Here is an 18,556-nt window from a genome sequence, read left to right on the forward strand (position 1 = left end):
ATGTTACCCAGTGGAAACAAAAACAACACATTTTAAACTAGCCCCCTACAGGATCTGAAGGGGAAAAATGTGTCTGAGTGCTTCATCTAGCATTAAGGATCAACTATGGCAGGCAGCTTCATTTCAGAAGTCTTTGGGTGTTACGCAAAGCTGCAATTTCTGCTTATTTATGAATGGACAAGTTGCCCATGATTACATGAAGAAGGTGCAGAACCGGCTGGCAAAAGGGATGTAACCTGTTAAGAATGCTACTGGCAAGACAGAGAGGCCTAGACTGCATTTGGCCATCAGGCTTGAGGTTCCTCACCGCCAGCAGTGGTTGGGGAAGGGACATTGCTCAGTGGTAGAACATCTGATTTTCATTACCTCTCCAAGTCGGGCTGGGAAAGGCTTCTGGTCTGTAACCCTGGACAGCTGCTTCCAGTCAGCATAGACCAGGGTTTCCCAAACTTGAGTCTCCAACTGTTTTTGGACCACAGTTCCCATCAACCCCGACACTGGCCCTGCTAGCTAGGGATTATGGCAGTTGTAGTCCCAAAACAGCTGGAGACTCAAGTTTGGGAAACGTTGGCATAGACAATGCTGAGCTAGGTGGATCCCTTTACCTTTTTTTTAAAAAAAAAACTTTAGGTGGATCAAATGATCTGAGCCAGTAGAAAGCACTTTCCTGTGTTCCTACAGTTTATGAAGATATTTACTATGATAAACTTGCTTGGTTTACAGGTGCCAGAAGGCACTCGGCTGTTTTTGTACTCTTGATTTCTCTTTCCGTCCCAGCAGCTCTTAAATGTGGATATCAGCAAATGCTCCAAGACAGTGAAGAGTGATCACATGCCAGTCGGCATGTGACACATGAATCCTAGAATTGTAGAGTTGGAAGGGACCCCAAGGGTCATCTAGTCCAACCCCCTGCAATGCAGGAATCTCAACTAGATCATGCATGACAAATGGCCATCCAACCCCTGCTTAAAAGCCTCCAAGTAAGGAGAGTCCACCACCTGTTATGGGAGTCTGTTCCACTGTTGAATACCCATCATTTGTCTCTTCTCTGTGGAACTTCTCTCCATATTCCATTTTACCCAAAGGGTTCGTAAAGCGGGGGAGAGGGGGAGAGCGAGCGCTTTGTGTATTCCTTTTTGGCATGCACAGTAGCATTTACAACAATGTGTTTACATATTGCAGAGTTCCTACGATAAGGATGTGATTCTGAATATCCTGGGTGTTCTCACATGCCTCCTTTCTGTTGGTAAGTGGAAAAGTGAACATTTCATGTAGTGCATTGCCAAAAAATCCTTCCCCATCAATTAATGAGAGAAGAAATATTGCATTTGAGTATTAGAAAAAGGGAGGGAACTTTTTCAGTAAAACTTATGGGTCGGTTTTTGTTTTTGTTTGTTTCACTTTATCCTTTTTTCTGGGTGGCTGATGAGTTTTATGAGTGCCCTTTCATTCATTCATTCTACAAATCATGACACTGTTTTCACTTTTGTGCAGTCTTTCTGGGTGCCCTCTAGTGAAGGCTGGTCCATTAGAGTGAATGGGGGATTGAGGTCAGACACTCAAACTGAAAATCTATATCATTATTATTGTTATTATTATTAGTCCAACAGGCTGAATTCTGATATTATTATTATTATTATTATTATTATTATTATTATTATTATTATTATTATTCCCCACCCATCTGGCTGGATTTCCCCAGCCACTCTGGGCAACTTTCAGCAGACTATAAAAACATAATAAAATATAAAAACATAATAAGTTTTAACTTACTCTCAGCCCTATTGCATCAAGTCTCCTTTACACCGCTGAGAGGTGACTGTGATTATGTGGTATACAGATTGTTGAGATAAGTAAGTAAGTAAATAAAAACTAACGTGAAAGCCACTCTGAGTTTAAAGGGGTCCTGTTGGACTTGAATATTTGCTTGTATGTTTATGTGTGGTGCGGAAAGGACTTCGCAACTATACCATTTTCTTGCTTCCACTTAGGGACGAACAGGAGGCTTCACTATACAATTAGCAAAGGCGGCAGCGAAGCACTTCTGCAGGCTCTGGTGAATGCGACACAAACTCCCACACCAGACTATGACATCCTCTTGCCCTTGTTTCGCCTGTTGGCCAAAGTTGGCCAAAAAGGTACAGCTGCTGAACCATGGGTGCATGTCCATCAGTATTGCGATACTGTGTTGCTAGCTGTGTCATTGCGTCCCACATAGGGATGTGGGTGGCGGTGTGGTCTAAACCACTGAGCCTCTTGGGCTTGCAGATCAGAAGATTGGCGGTTCGAATCCCCATGACGGAGTGAGCTCCCATTGCTCTGTCCCAGCTTCTGCCAACCTGGCAGTTCGAAAGCACATCAGGGCAAGTAGATAAACAGGTACTGCTGTGGCGGGAAGTGTGCGTTTCCGTGTGCTGCTCTGGTTCTCCAGAAGCGGCTTAGTCATGCTGGCCACATTACCTGGGAGGATGTCTGTGGACAAACGCCGGCTCCCTCAGCCTGAAAGTGAGATGAGCGCCACACCCCATAGTCACCTTTGACTGCACTTAACCATTCAGAGGTCCTTTACCTTTTAGCTTTTACCTTGTACTCCACATCTCAGAGTGAGATATTTCTCTCACCTCAAAAAATATGAGGTCCCTAGTTGAGGCACTTTGAACTGTCAAAGCCACAGAGGTAGTATTCAGTTGTGTTTCCCTCCCTGAGGCTTAGACCAGGGTGTGGGGTTGGGGCACCTAGGAACCCAGGAAGTTACCTTACTTTGAGTCAGACTTTTTTTTAAGGCAAGTCTATCTGGACACATGGATGTTGATGTGTTTTAATCTCTTTTCCTGTTAGTTTCAATTTTTTAAAAAATAAGTTTGAAAAATGTTTTTCTAGATAATTTTGATATTTCTTGAAAATTGCTAGGAGGTTTGACTGCGGCATTCAATTTTTTTGTTAAAAAATAAATAATCAAAATCATTTCCTCCTCCTGCTGTCTCTCAGATAAGAAATTTGGGCTGAAGGCACAAAGACTGGAGGTGATTGATATGACACTCAGCTTGGCAAGGAAAAATCTAAATCACCACCAGAATCTCACCCACTGTCTTTGGGCACTGCATGTTTATGCCTCTAGTGGTGAGTATGCAATCACTTCCCCTTCTTCCTTGTCTGCGTTAACAGCCCTTTCCTCCCATAATTCCAGGGAATGATGCTGATCCACAGTCCTACTCCTACTTCCCCCAAATCACTGGATAATTTCTCTTTTCTCCCTTTATGTGGTCCCCCAGCCCAGTTATACTGCCTGCAAATAGAGTGGAGAATTTTGAGAAGCAACTTTCATTTAGGAGATGGTTAGTGGGGGGCTTCTTCTAGCAACTTCTGGGTCCCCACTGAAGATTTCCGTTCTATCTGGGATGATGGGAGTCGCAATCCAGAACATCGTGACAATACAGTGGTACCTTGGTTCTCAAACTTAATCCGTTCCAGAAGGCTGTTCCAAAACCAAAGCGTTCCAAAACCAAGGCACACTTTCCCATAGAAAGTAATGCAAAACAGATTAATCCGTTCCAGACTTTTAAATACAACAGCATTTTAACATGAATTTTACTATCTAACAAGACCATTGATCCATAAAATGAAAGCAATAATCAATGTGCTGTACTATAAAATAAATAAAACAGCATTGTAGATGATAAATTGTTTTTCTTCCCTGCACTGATGATAGTCATTGTTTGGATGGGGGGCTTTTATCCATTTCCACAGTCACACAATCAAACCAACAATCAGTAGCTGAACTGGGATCCACACAGTCACAGAAACAAATTAACTGAAAAAGCCTCAAAACAAAAAATGCAAACTAAATAGCAAAAACAAAAGCACTAAATATAAGCTCCAAATATCGCCTTAGAACACTGCAATCAGAAATGGAAGGCTTGAATTACAATCAGTGGCGTAGCGTGGGGGGTGCAGGGGGGGCCGGCTGCACCGGGCGCAACATCTGGGGGTTAGGGTTAGGTTAGGGTTAGGGGGCGCAAATCCACGGGTTTAGGGGGCGCGAATCCACGGGTTAGGGGGCGCAAATAACTTGCCTTGCCCCGGGTGCTGACAACCCACGCTACGCCACTGATTACAATGGGGGTGTGTGAGCAAATTAGCAGCACAACAGGAAACACAGGGGGACTCAACACAGAGCACGTTCAGCTTCTGAAAAAACATTCAGAAACTGAAACACCTACTTCCGGTTTTGCAGTGTTCGGGTTCCAAGTTGTTCGTGAACTAAGCTGTTCGAAAACCAAAGTACCACTGTATTAAATAGCACTGTATTAAAAATCCAGAACCCAAACTTACTCACACTGGCACTTCTCAGCTTCTGGACCATCATAGGCAGGCAAATTAGTGGTGCCATTGTGATCACCTACAATTATGACCTGGGCTGGTAGAATGTGACATCTTTTAAAAGAGAGATGGCTAAGCTGTGGCCCTCCAGATATTGGTGGACTACTGTTCCCATCCCCCCTGGTCATCAACTATGCTGGCCGAGGCTGATGGGAGTTGGAGTCTAGCAACCTTAGTGGGTCATAGGTTAGCAAATCCTTCCATCCCCAGGCTCTTCATCAGTGGGTTCTCAAAAGGACGTGTCAATGAATCATCCAGACAATGCCAGCCCAAGACCCAAAGGTCTTGCTGCATCTTCCTGCTGTTATCTATTCCACCTTCCGCTATGGCCACCACTTGAAGGAGGTTATGAATGTAAGAACAAAAGAGGAACCAATGGCCTATCTAGTCCAGCATCCTGTTTTCACCAGATGCCTGTGGAACCCCCACAAGCAGGACCCAAGCCTTCTCCCTCCTGTAGTTTCCAGCAAGTGGTATTCAGAAGCATTTTTGCCTCTAACCATGTAGGTGGAAGTTTGGCCAGTAGCCATTGATAACCTTCTCCTCCGTGAATTTGCCCACTCCTTTTTTAAAGGCATCCAAGTTGGTAGCCATGCCTGCCACTTGTGGGACCAAGTCCCATAGTTTAATGATGCACTGCATTAAGAAGGACTTTATTTTATATGCCCTGAATCTTCCAACATTCAGCTTTGCTGGGTGTCCACAAGATCTTACTGTTATGAAAGATGTCTCTGTGTGTGGGGGTGGTGGACATTTCTCTAGCTGCTTTCTCCAAGGTTATTTCACCCTGCTTAATGGTAGGTTTGCACATGATTCTCTCCGGCGGAATTCTGTCCCAAATTTCCGATGTCATCAGTCTTTGCCAACTGCTCTCGCTGCTCCTTCTTGACCTCCTCTAACCTAGTGGTTGTTTCCCCTTTGGAGAATCCTAATTGGGCCACCAGCCTTTGGCATAGCTCGACAAGCTTAGCATTTCAGATCTTCCCCCTGAAGATTTAATGCTACTGGCTGCTGGCCTCGTGGGTTTCCTATGTGTTTACAGGAGCCCCACTGGCTTCTCACTATGGACCTTCCTGGGAAGGCTGCCAAGCATGTTCTTCCAGCCCTTCTGAGATAAGCATTATTTGAAAGGTGAATGTAACAGAGATGGCACTTGAAATGCATCTGGATTTAGATTGCAGGGTGCTTTATCCACAGCCCCCCTCCATGTGCCTTGCAGTGTCAGGGTCCTTGCTCACACTTTGCCTGGTTGCCACATGCAGCAGAATGAGGAGCTGGAATGCTGAGGTGCAAGGCCAGATTTAGGAGCCAGCAGCCACTTGGGATGCCTAACTCGAAAGTGTGTGCCAAGCTCAGTTGTGGGTGCCGCTGCTGTCATGGCAGAAAAAATATGGTACAAGCACTTGAGAAGCTGGCAACACTGATCTCTCTGTGTGGCCAGTGTCATAACCTCCAACATTTCTCCGATGAAAATAGGGACTTGCTATTCAACAACAACAATTTTATTCATACCCCACCCATAGAACTGGGTTGCCCCAGCCACTCTGGGTGGCTTCCAAAATATATAATAAAAATATATTAAAACAGTAAACATTTTTAAAAATCCCTATACAGTGGTACCTCTGGTTAAGTACTTAATTCGTTCTGGAGGTCTGTTCTTAACCTGAAACTGTTCTTAACCTGAAGCACCACTTTAGCTAATGGGGCCTCCTGCTGCTGCCATACCGCCAGAGCACGATTTCTGTTCTCCTCCTGAAGCAAAGTTCTTAACCCGAGGTACTATTTCTGGGTTAGCAGAGTCTGTAACCCGAAGCGTATGTAACCCGAGGTACCACTGTACAGGGCTGCCTTCAGATGTCTTCTAAGGTTGTATAGTTACTTAGCTCTTTGGCTCGGGGGCTGCATAACTTTATAGCCTCCAACTTTTCTCCAATGGAAATAGGGGCATTCTGGGATCAAATCAGAAACTGGGACAGCTTCTCTAGATCTGGGACTGTCTCTGGAAAATAGGGACACTTGTAGGGTTTGCAGTGTTGTGTTAATGGCTGCGGTGTTGTTCTGCAATCGTGGGAATATTTACGACATCAGGGCCCTTTCAACAAATGGTGTGAACATGAAGTTTTGTGACTGGGTACATTCCTGCAAATTTATCATCTTAGATGGCAAGGGAGAAATCATGAGGGCAAATGGTTTATCAAAGCTGAGAAATGGGCCACCTATGAGAGTATGTGTTGCAGAGGACTCTGGTGTATGTTCTACCAGGGCTTGTCAGGGTGGTGCCTTGGGTGCAAGTGTGCCTACCAGTACCTCACATTGTTCAGAAATCTCCACTCAAAAATCCACAATGGGTGGGAGACTGTTGTTAATCTGGTGATCTAATCCATAATAGTGCATATTCCGTTTAGTTTGATTGCTTTGTCAATGCTACTTCATAGCTCATATGCAAATTATATCCAATTGATTTAAGTCGCTCTAGGACTTCCGGAGGCGGCGCGAAGGGTAATGGCTGCCCTTTCCTAACCGGGAAGGGAGCTCCGGCCGAAAACGGGTTGTCCGCTACGGCGAAGCGGAGACCCACATCGGAAAACTGCAGGCGGCAGAAGCCTGCAGCCTTGGGACCCGGCGGGCGCCAGAAGCTGCCCCCGAAACGTTGAAGGAACCCCGTAAGGGGCTCCGGATCGCGGAGGAGGCAGCGGCGCTGAGGGTCGTTCCGCAATCGGCGGAGAGAAGCCGCGAAGCCGTTGCCGGTGAGCGCCGACCTTTCTTCCTGGATCTGGCACTTAAAACACAACAACCCGTGAGTAACAGAGACTTTTAATCAATTGGAGACCAATTTGAGACCAAAGCTATTGAATTTGGCGGAAAGCGGAGGACGAAAAGGAAAAGGAAGTCCGTCTTCCGCTGCCATTGAACTTGAACGCAAAGAGCTGGAGGAGTGGAGGCTGTAAATAACTTTTTTACTGTTTGGATCTGAGCATCTATTGAACTGTATTTAAAGTCAGAAAAGGAGCTTAAGCATTGGATTTATGTGTTAGCATGGACTTTGAAACTTTCTTCTGCTGAAGTTACAATTTTAAGAAGGAAACCAGGGCTGGAACTGCCTGGCAACAGTAGCAATCAGCTTGCAGACCCAAGTATTTTGATACATAAATTGGGAAAATTTGAGAGGTTTGGACTTGGTTACTTTATAACATCAACTGAAGTACCAGTAAGCACTGTGCTGAGACATTGTGGTTTTATAACACCAACTCTGCTAAAGATTTAACATTTGAAGGTTTTTGGGACTTTAACTTGTATTTTGTGGTATCTCCTTCTGAAAGACATTTTAGGCTCCCCCTAGGGGTTTTTGGACTTAACAACAGGGATATTGTTTTACTTTCTATTTCTCGGCCTGCTGGCGAAGTGCTGCACCTGGGCCGTCTTTTTCTCATGGGAACAACTCAGCCTGACCTTGATTATTAGATAAGTTTGGAATGAGTGGCGCAAAGAAAAAAGAGACTAAGGAAAAAGAGCAAAAAGAACAAAGACCAAGAACGAGACAAACAACTCTGGCCTCAACTTTACAGCAACGTAGATCGTCTGTGCCTCTTTCACAGGAAGAAGCTGCCTCCTTGCCACAGGCAGGGGGTGGAGAGACAGAGGATTTACAACTGGAGGATATGGCCTCAGGATCAGCTTCTTCCATTTTAGAAAAAATCTATGAAAAATTGGAATCTCTGGATAAGAGAGTGGAATCTTTGGACAAAAAGGCTGATGAGCAAACTGCGAAAATAGATCAGAACACAGAATGTCTAAATAGAATAACTGGACAAGTGGCACAGAACACTCAATCGATCGCAAAATTGGAGGAGGCTTCAGGGGAAAATAGGAAATTGGCTGAAGACACCAACCAAAGATTAGGACAGTTGGAAAAAGAGGTAAGACCACTCAACAAACAAGTAGGTGAACACCAGACCTACCTCTCGATGATTGAATTGAAAAATAGGGAGACCAATTTAAGGATAAGATCTGTACCCGAGGTGGAAGAAGATAAACTGGCTGAGTTCCTGACTAAAATATTTTCTGTGCAGTGGAAACTTGAAGAAAAAGACTTTAAGATTACATCAGCCTTCAGGCTGGGAAGATTGACAAGAAAAGACAAGCCCAGAGATTGTTTGATTACAGTGAGATCAAAGGAGGAAAGGGACAGAATCTTGGGCCTACACTACAAAACTCCATTGGACATTTTGGACAAAAGAATTGAATTTTATAAGGATATCCCTAGACAGCTGTTGGATTTGAGATCAGAATACGCGGAACTAGCAAAATTATTGAGGAGCAACTCAATTATCTTTAGGTGGGAATTTCCCCAAGAATTATTGTTTACTTTCAGAGGGAGGAAGATCAAAATCAGAACATTGGAAGATAGAGACAAATTCCTGAACCAGTACGGAGAAGACCTTCATAAAGGACTTGGATCATTGCCGGAGCCTGGAGCACCAAGGGAACCGGCACCCCCGGAGGACAAAGTACCACCCCCTGAAAAATAACCAGATATCTACAGGATGTCTCTGCAACTTCTGAGCTGGAACATAAATGGCTGCAACATTCCCGAGAAAAGGAAGAGAATCTTTCATATATTAAAAAAGGAACAATTGGACATTATTTGCTTGCAAGAAACACATGTGACTAGGCTCCATAGAAAAGTTTTGGTAAATAAAAGACTTGGCCAGGAATTTATATCTTCAGACAAAGTAAAGAAGAGAGGGGTGGTGATATATGCAAAGGAGAGCCTTTCACCTAAATTATTATTCAAAGATGAACACGGCAGAATTTTGGCAGTTGAAATACAATATCAAGGAGAAAAAATTATGTTATTAGGAATTTATGCACCAAATGAAGGGAAATCGGAATTCTACAAGAAGTTGCATGAGAGCATGCTGGAGTATCTGGACTTTGATAACATCATTTTGATGGGAGATATGAACGGGATTGTATCAACTAACATGGATAAGTCGCAAGGTCAAAAGGTTACCAAAGATGGCAGACTACCTAAGACCTTTTTCGAAATGACAGACAATATGGACTGGATTGACATTTGGAGAACGAGAAACCCCTTGGGAAAGGAAGGAACATTCTTCTCTGAAGCCCACCTGACTTGGACAAGAATCGACCAAATATGGATTACTAGAGGTCTGGCACCTAAGGTCAGGAAAGTGGAAATCTGCCCAAAGACCTGCTCCGACCATAACGCTTTGAAAATGGATTTGACACTGCTTCCAACCGGCTCCTTTCGATGGAAGATGAATGACAACTTATTTAGAGATCAGGAGATTATCAAAAAGGCCCAAAAAGCTTTGAAGGACTATTTCGAAATAAATTTGAATACAACGGTGGAAAAAAGAACAATTTGGGACGCAAGTAAAGCTGTGATGAGAGGGTTCTTAATACAACAGAATGTCATTAAGAAAAGGAAACAAAATGAAAAGAAAGACAAAATTTTGGAGAAAATAAGAGAATTAGAGAAGAAGTTAAGAGCAAATCCGAAGTCGCAGCCGATTCTGAGAGAAATTAAGCTTTACCAGGCACAATATTCTAAATTGATAAACCAGGAAACAGAATGGAAGATTAAGCTAATGAAACAAAAAACATTTGAATCGGCAAATAAATGTGGGAAACTGCTGGCTTGGCAGTTGAAGAAGAGACAAAAGTTGAATATAGTAACAAATTTAGAAATTGAAGGAAGAAATATTCAGAACCCTGTGGAAATTAGAAAATCCTTCCAGAAATATTTCAAGAAACTGTACACTCAAGGGCCGCAAAATGAAGTTGAGATTGAACAATTTCTGAAAAAACATAGTCTTAAAAAATTTACACAAGAAAATAGACTACTCCTGAATAGTCAAATAACACGACAAGAAATTGAACAAGCCATTCAGAACATGAAGCTGGGCAAATCTCCAGGACCAGATGGCCTGACCTCCAAGTATTATAAGACAATGAGTGACTATTTGATTCAACCTTTGATGGAGGTCAGCAATGAAATTTTGGAGGGAAAGAAGGCGCCGGAATCGTGGAAGGAAGCTTTTATCACGTTGATACCAAAATCAGAAACTGAAAAGACACAACTGAAGAACTACCGCCCCATCTCCCTTTTAAATGTGGATTACAAAATATTTGCTGATGTTTTAGCAAGCAGACTTAAAAGAGCTTTGAATGAGGTGATTCATAAGGACCAGGCAGGCTTTCTCCCAGGAAGACATATGTTTGCAAATACAAGGAACATTATAGACATTTTGGAACTTTTGCAAACAAATATAAACACTAAAGCAGTTTTGATTTTCATAGACGCGGAGAAGGCCTTTGATAACATTTCTTGGAAATTTATGAAGGGAAATTTAAAAGAAATGGGAGCGGGGCGGGGTTTTCAAAATGGGATCGACGCAATATATTCAGAGCAAAAAGCCAAATTGATAGTCAACAATGTGGTAACGGAAGAATTTAAAATTGAAAAAGGAACACGACAAGGCTGCCCGATTTCCCCTCTGTTATTTATTTCAGTCCTGGAGGTGCTCTTGAACTTGATTAGAGGTGACCGGCTGGTGCAGGGGATTGAGGTCGGAGCGAAACAATATAAACTTAAAGCTTTTGCAGATGACCTAGTTTTGACATTGCAGGAGCCAGAATCTAGTACGAAAAGAGTTTTACAACTGATACATGATTTTGGACAGGTCGCAGGATTTAAGCTAAATAAACAAAAAACGAAGGTGTTAGGTAAAAATATGACAGATGCAGAGTCAGAACGGTTTCAGAGAGAAACAGAATTATCATTGGTGAAAAAGGTAAAATACCTAGGGGTTAATATAACAGCTAAGAATCTGAGTCTATTTAAGGATAATTATGAAAAATGCTGGTCTGAAATTAAGAGAGACTTGGAAAGTTGGGCAAAATTGAAACTTTCTTTGTTAGGCCGAATTGCTGCCATTAAGATGAATGTGTTGCCAAAGATGTTGTTTTTGTTTCAAACATTGCAAATTGTGGACAAAACGGAGTGCTTTCGGAGGTGGCAGAGAGATATTTTTAAATTTGTCTGGCAGGGCAAAAAGCCCCGAATTAAGTTTAAGATACTAACAGACGCAAAGGAAAGAGGGGGCTTTGCCCTGCCAGACTTAAGGCTGTATTATGAAGCCGCAGCTTTCTGCTGGCTGAAAGATTGGCTACTTCTTGAAGACACTGACGTGCTAGATTTGGAAGGTTTTAACAATGCTTTTGGGTGGCACGCATATTTGTGGTATGACAAAGTTAAGATAAACAAGGCCTTTAAGAACCATATTGTCAGAAAAGCAGTGTTTAATGTCTGGACAAAATACAAAGACTTATTAGAAAATAAAACTCCGAGGTGGCTTTCACCCTTGGAAGCTAAGGCTTGGAAAAGACCCAATATGGAAGCCTATTGGCCGAAATATTGGGAATTGTTAGAAAAAGATGGGGACAATTGGAAATTGCAGAGTATGGAGAAAATGAAGGATAAAGTGCGAGACTGGTTACATTACGCTCAGATTAAGGAAATTTTTAAAAGTGATAAAAAGCTAGGATTCCAGGTGGAGAAATCGAAGTTGGAGACAGAGCTGTTAGAACCTAAGACTAAGGTACTTTCAAGAATGTATAACTTGCTGCTGAAATGGAATACGCAAGACGAAATGGTTAAGTCGGCTATGATAAAATGGGCACAGGACATTGGGCATAACATTATGTTTGAGGACTGGGAAAGGTTGTGGACCACTGGGTTGAATTTCACTGCATGTAATGCTTTGAAAGAAAATGTAATGAAAATGATATACAGATGGTACATGACCCCAGTTAAACTTGCCAAAATATACCATTCGTCTGATAACAAATGTTGGAAATGTAAAGAAAATGAAGGAACATTCTTTCACCTCTGGTGGACTTGCCCTAAAGTGAAGGCCTTCTGGGAAATGATATATAACGAGTTGAAAAAGGTGTTTAAGTATACCTTTACCAAGAAACCAGAGGCCTTTCTTCTGGGCATTGTAGACCAGAAGGTGCTAAAGAAAGATAGAACATTTTTCATGTATGCAACAACAGCAGCAAGGATACTACTTGCTAAGAACTGGAAAACTCAAGATCTACCCACACTGGAAGAATGGCAGATGCAACTGATGGACTATATGCAACTGGCAGAGATGACTGGCAGAATCCGAGACCTGGGAGAAGAAAGGATTGAAGAAGATTGGAAGAAATTCAAGACCTACCTGCAGAAATATTGTGATTTAGTGGAATGTTAAGAAGGATGCTTGGTTATAAATAATTGGCCATCATTAAAATAGATTAAGAATTGATATTTAAGCATGTGGTCATAGATTTGGAAATAAGATGATAATTTGCTTGACAAAAATTATTAAAGATGCAAATGGGAGCGGGAGGCGGGAGGAAGCTCAAGAATATTATGAAACTTTGTTAAAACAAAGCAATAATGTTCATTATTATTGTATTTTCTTATTAAAAAACCTTAATAAATATTTATAAAAAACAACAACAATTGATTTAAGTCGCTCTAAATGTAATCATATTTTATGTTGTTTTGTATTCCTATAAATTCAATTTTCTCTATAAGTTCTATAAGATTCATAATTTCATTTTCATTTCACTTAAGCTTTGTATATTAATAAACTGAGTGATTTGTTTCACTTGGAGACTGGTTCTTATGGGCAGGCTTTAGTCCCTATTCCACTGGGTTGCTACTGAGCAAAAACGAATCATGATTAGAATCGATTGATAGTCCATTGCATAGTGTGCCCTGATGTTGATTTGATCACCAGATTAAAAAGTGTTTGTTCTTCCTGCTTGGTTCCTGTTTGTACTGGCTTGACCTCTCTTAAACACCTCCATAAGAGCTGTTTTGGGACTGGCTCACACAGCATTTCCTCAAAATTCCTAATGTGTCCAATCTACTGGCCTCCAAAGGTTGGTATTCCTTTTTCTACACTGACTGAAGACAGAGTTCACACAGAGTGCTGGCCACAAGTCTGCCATTTTGAGATATGACTAAATCCCAATTCACCCAACTTTATCATGTTGCTGAGCATAGCAGGGAAATATCTTCCCGTAGTGGGCAAACTCTTTCAGGGAAGTTACAGAATACCTGACTGAGTAATTCCCCAGCTTTCACAAAAAGGGCTGATTCCAGATTTGAAGAAGCCTTGGGCAAAGTGTCCTCTAATGAACACTGGGAGCCACCACATTAGTGTCCTCCATTGCCCAGAGCAATGCATTGTGGGAAATAAAAATGGCCACGGCTTTCCAGGCCCAGTGCCTGGTGCTCCTCAGTGCACAAGAAAAAGAATTATTATAATGGGGCCCCAAGGACAGGCATCAGTTCTAAGATCTGCTAGCGCCCTAGCATCCACCTGAGAGTACCACCTGCTGACTCTGGCCTGTTCCTGAACCCACAGTTTGAAAACTAGCAAGTCAAGGGGCAGGATAGTGGGGCCAGATGGATAAATGCTTCAACTCTTTAAGACTGCTCTCATTCCCTTACAGATTTCCTCGGTCTGAAAAGAGGTTTTTATTTTTGAAATATGTTTGGATGTTTTTATTTGTTTTAAACTGTTTACTGCTATGTAGTTTGCCGCCCTGGGCTCCCTTGAGAGGGAGGGCAGGATAGAAATTGGATAAACAAATAAAAAATAATAATAAGATTGCTGAGAGAGCCAGAAATTTGTTAACAACCCCAGAAGCCCACTTTCTTAGGCTATGATTCCAAAACCATGCTATTTCCCCCCACATACACCCCCTCCAGTTTTAGCCTGACTGCCTATTTTCTTCCTTTGCACAGTTACCGTGGGAACCATGTTGGGAGTGAATGGAGCCATGGAGCTGCTCTTCAAAGTCATTACACCTTACACCAAGAAGCACACCAGAACGACAAGGTAGCGGGGGGAATTTCTGGGATACCTTCTCTGGACGTGTGTGTGTGTGTGTGTGTGTGTGTGTGTGTGGCAAAAGTACTAAAGACCAAAGTGACAGGCTGAGGAGTGAATGTTACCCTTATGCTAAGGTGCCAGCCCAAATTAAGCCAAGGCGTTGATGTCCACATGCATAAAGGAAATCAGACTATTAGCTCACCAAGCTCAGATATGTCTCTACATCAGGAGTAGACGCTCCAACTCCCATAAGCTGCAGCCAACATCAGAGGTAGAATCATAGAAGTGTAGAGTTGCAAGGCTAATCCATTCCAACCCCCTGCAATGCAGGAATCTCAGCTAAAGCATTCATGACAAGTGGCCATCCAACCTGTGCTGATAAACCTCCAAGGAAGGGCAATCCATAACCTCCTGAGGGAGGCAGTTTAATAGATGAAAGGAGCTGTAGCCTATATCTGGAAAACATCATGTTGCCTATGCTTTGTCTACATAGACTGGCCATTGCTCTCAAATGCTCCAGACAGGAGCATTTCCCAGCCCTGGCTGGAGAAACCGTGCATTGAAACTGGGAATTTTTGCATGCAAAGCCATGAGCTCTATCACTGTGTTGCAGCCCGTCCCCTAAATGTCATGGAAGCAGGAGCAGGAATTGGATACTGAATGGATAACACAGTAAGCTGCCTTGCAGATGCATCTCCCACTAAAACCTCAAGGGTCAGAGAGACCCTGTTATTTACCGTATTTATTTTAGTGCCTTTTTCTCCCTTGACAAGTCTGAAAGCTGCTGTGACTGTCCAGTGTGAAGTTAAAATTAGCCACACAGCTGTCTTGCTCTGGTCCTGTCCCCAGCCAGTTCCCAGAGCGAGATTTACAAGGTGTGCACGCCTTATAAAAGAGAAGGTGCACGTGACCCAGAGCTGCGCCTGCTTCTGCTTCTCCTGCTGCTTTGATGTGGCAGGAAGCAAGAGGAGCGGCACGCCGAGAAATATCAAAGCTCAAGACATGGGCGACTGTGGAAAAGATGTGCTGAAGATGGACAGATGCAAGAAGAACAGAGTGCCCCTGAAGAATAATGACAGTGCTGCTGAATCATCGCAACAATAATAACAGCAGTAATAATAACACAAGAAGAACACTGCACTGCAAAATTACAGTTGTAATAATGATGGCTATGATAATATGTCAATAATAGAGATGCCCCTAAGATGGCTGGATGCAAGAAGAACATAGCGCTGCTGTATAATGATGATGATAGTAATAGCTACAGCAATAATAATTTGTATAAAGGTAAAGGGACCAGTTAGGTCCAGTCGTGACCGACTCTGGGGATGCAGCGCTCATCTCACTTTATTGGCCATGGGAGCCGGCATACAGCTTCTGGGTCATGTGGCCAGCATGACTAAGTCGCTTCTGGTGAACTAGAGCAGCGCACGGAAATGCCGTTTACCTTCCTGCTGGAGCGATACCTATTTATCTACTTGCAGTTTGACGTGCTTTCGAACTGCTAGGTTGGCAGGAGCAGGGCCCGAGCAATGGGAGCTCAGCCCGTTCTGGGGATTCAAACTGCCGACCTTCTGATCAGCAAGTCCTAGGCACTGTGGTTTAACCCACAGCGCCACCCGCGTCACTACTAATTTGTATAGCAATAATAAAAACAATACCGTAGTCATTGGTCCCAATAAAGGTGTTACTCTACCCAGTGCACTCCAGATGTTTTGGACTACAAATCCCATCAGTATCATAGGGCTGTGCTGAAGTAGGCAAAACAGCGCCACTGGCTGGGGTTGATGGGAGAAATCTGGAGAGTGCACATGTGCATTTTATGCAACGCTGTGTCTTCTTTTTCTTTCGCACAGTGCTGGAAAAGGCAATGCAGAATCGCCATGAAATGAATGTTTCACCTGCACGCAGCACACTCAGGCAGCTGTCAGGGCACCCTGCTGCCTTCTAGGTTTGCCATGTGTCCTAGTTTACAGAGGTCATTCTCCAGTTTGAAGGAGCCCTCTCTTTGAAGGGGTCTCTGGCCGAAGCCCACTTTAAAGATGAAGCATTGTAAGACAGGAGAGGAGGGACACCAACAGTTAGCAGGACCTGGGCAGCAGACTGAGTGAACAGTCTTCCCCACCATGCATTTTTTCCCCCACGACAATGCCTGTTCAGCCACATAGAAAAGAGATGGCTCTTCAATGGAACATTCATTTCATGGTGATTCTGCATTGCATTTTCCAGCACAAGGGCCACATTCCCTTCTGAACAACCTCCCAAGGGCCATGTGCCACTGGTGGACAGGATCAGAGGCAAAAGTGGGTGGAGCATTATTTATTAAATTAAATTTATTTATTTATTTATTAAATATATATACTGTTTGATTGTAAACAAACAAACAAACATCAGAGTATTTTAGAAAAGAATAAGACAATAAATTATGAACAAAAACAGTTTAAAACAGTCATAGAAAACATTCAAAGAATAACTAGAAATCAATAATAAGCCAAAAAGAAAGAAAGAGAGAGAGAAAGGAAAGGAAAGGAAAGGAAAGGAAGGAAGGAAGGAAGGAAGGAAGGAAGGAAGGAAGGAAGGAAGGAAGGAAGGAAGGAAGGAAACCCAGGTTAAAATGCATGTCAACATTCCACACATCTGGGTAGACTTTCCTAAAGAAATATGTTTTTAGCCACTTCTGAAAAGAGTACAATGAAAGTGCCTGCTTGGTGTCAGTGGAAGGTACCACAAGGATCATCTGGTTCAACGCCTTGCAATGCAAGAATCTCACCCAACATGGGGCTCAAACCCACAACCCTGAAATTAAGGGTGGATCTACACATAGGAAAAAACGCTATAAATAAGTCAGAAATTAGATTTTTTTCAGAAATTAGATTTTTTTTAAAAAAAAACCCTATGTAAAATTGTGTATAAAAATGTCCTGCTCTCTGGCACCATCTGGTGTTGCATGTTTATAGTGCATTCAAATAGTTGTTTCTTTACCAACTGATAACACACCTCTCTACTCTCCATCCAGGCAAGCAAAAGGCATGATCAGAATTCAAGGACCCATTCCAGCCAGGCAAAAGCATTCAGGGTGTGACACAGGGCCACTGTAGGTGTGGTCTGGTGAGAGTTTAGAGGGCTTGATAGAGAGACTTGGAGTGCTGCATTTGAGCCCCAGTTTGGGGTCCTCCACTACTGCTGTATTTAGTGGTTATCTCTGCCGATTTTGAAGTCTTTGTTGTGCTGCAGTTGTTGTGTTCCTGTTGATTGCGTTCTACTTGTTTCTGTTGTTTCAAAAAAAGTATTTTTAAGGTGGGGGAGGGATGGGCCATCAATGTTTTAACAAACAAATAATAAAAGCGACAAGACTGAGTTGCAATCCTCAGCAGCCATATCAGCAAAAGGAAACTTGCAATTCACTCAACAGCACAGCAAATACATATAAGGAGACATCAAAGGAGGTTAACCTATCAAAGAACAGATTAAAGGGGGGGGGGAGTAGAAGGAGCCCGAGAAGCACCTGGAGCCAAACATTCACATAAGATAGAGTTTGGTTCTTCACCTTTATTTTTCAAAGTTTCTTCCGCAAGACAGCATTTATCATAATGAAAGATTTTAATGCCACATATTAATGTCATTCTATCTGCTTTCAATTCATGTATTACCTTTGTAAGAATTCAAGATACTCCCATTACTTATCTCCGGTCGTAAGACCGTTCTTCACATTATAACTTGCATTAATGAGCACATCATTTCCACATCTATCTTCTCCTTTTCCTCATTGTTCCAGAAGTGTAGAGAAAAGCTGCCAGAGTTTTACAGAGTTGCCTTTTCCTCAGTTTTATTTTCTGTCTGAATCATCATAACCCCCTCCAACCCCACAAAACCCCACAAACACCCCTTAGGCAACTTTTCTTCCATTGAGCCAACATATTTGGCACACAAGGTGTTCAGTATTTATTCTGATTGCATGTAGATCAATGTATCTTTTCTGCCGATTCATGAGCTTAACGTAAAAAGATCAGATTCCTGTCAATTCTCTGTTTCCTTCAAATGTAGTGATTTGTTTCTCAAAACGTTTGATCAAATTTTCTCCACCAAAGATTACTTCCATACACACCCCTCCAATGGTGTGTAACGCAAACCTCATTCATGTGGCTTTTGAATGTGTGCAGATTGCAGTAGCTGGGACCATCTACCATGATGCTAAACCTTGCATGCTCATCCTCAGGGAACATTACATTCCAACATACACATACAGTGGTACC

At 42.6% G+C, this 18,556-nt stretch overlaps 1 protein-coding gene across 4 annotated transcripts in view; it reads left to right on the forward strand.

Annotated features, from left to right (window-relative positions):
* AGBL1 (AGBL carboxypeptidase 1) overlaps window positions 1–18,556 on the forward strand; it is a 420,669-nt gene that overhangs the window by 25,021 nt on the left and 377,092 nt on the right. For 3 of the 4 annotated variants that reach the window (XM_081888461.1, XM_081888462.1, XM_081888463.1), the window contains exons 2-5: window positions 1,183–1,246; window positions 1,992–2,138; window positions 2,989–3,120; window positions 14,216–14,309. In XM_081888461.1, coding sequence (XP_081744587.1) covers window positions 1,183–1,246; window positions 1,992–2,138; window positions 2,989–3,120; window positions 14,216–14,309 — 437 coding nt within the window. Of the gene's footprint in view, window positions 1–1,182; window positions 1,247–1,991; window positions 2,139–2,988; window positions 3,121–14,215; window positions 14,310–18,556 lie in introns of those variants that run through there. The other variant, XM_081888464.1, reaches the window with a different exon arrangement.

This window comes from Podarcis melisellensis, assembly GCF_964234715.1.
Source record: "Podarcis melisellensis genome assembly, chromosome: 14".
In the NCBI taxonomy this organism is placed as follows: Eukaryota; Metazoa; Chordata; class Lepidosauria; order Squamata; family Lacertidae; genus Podarcis; species Podarcis melisellensis.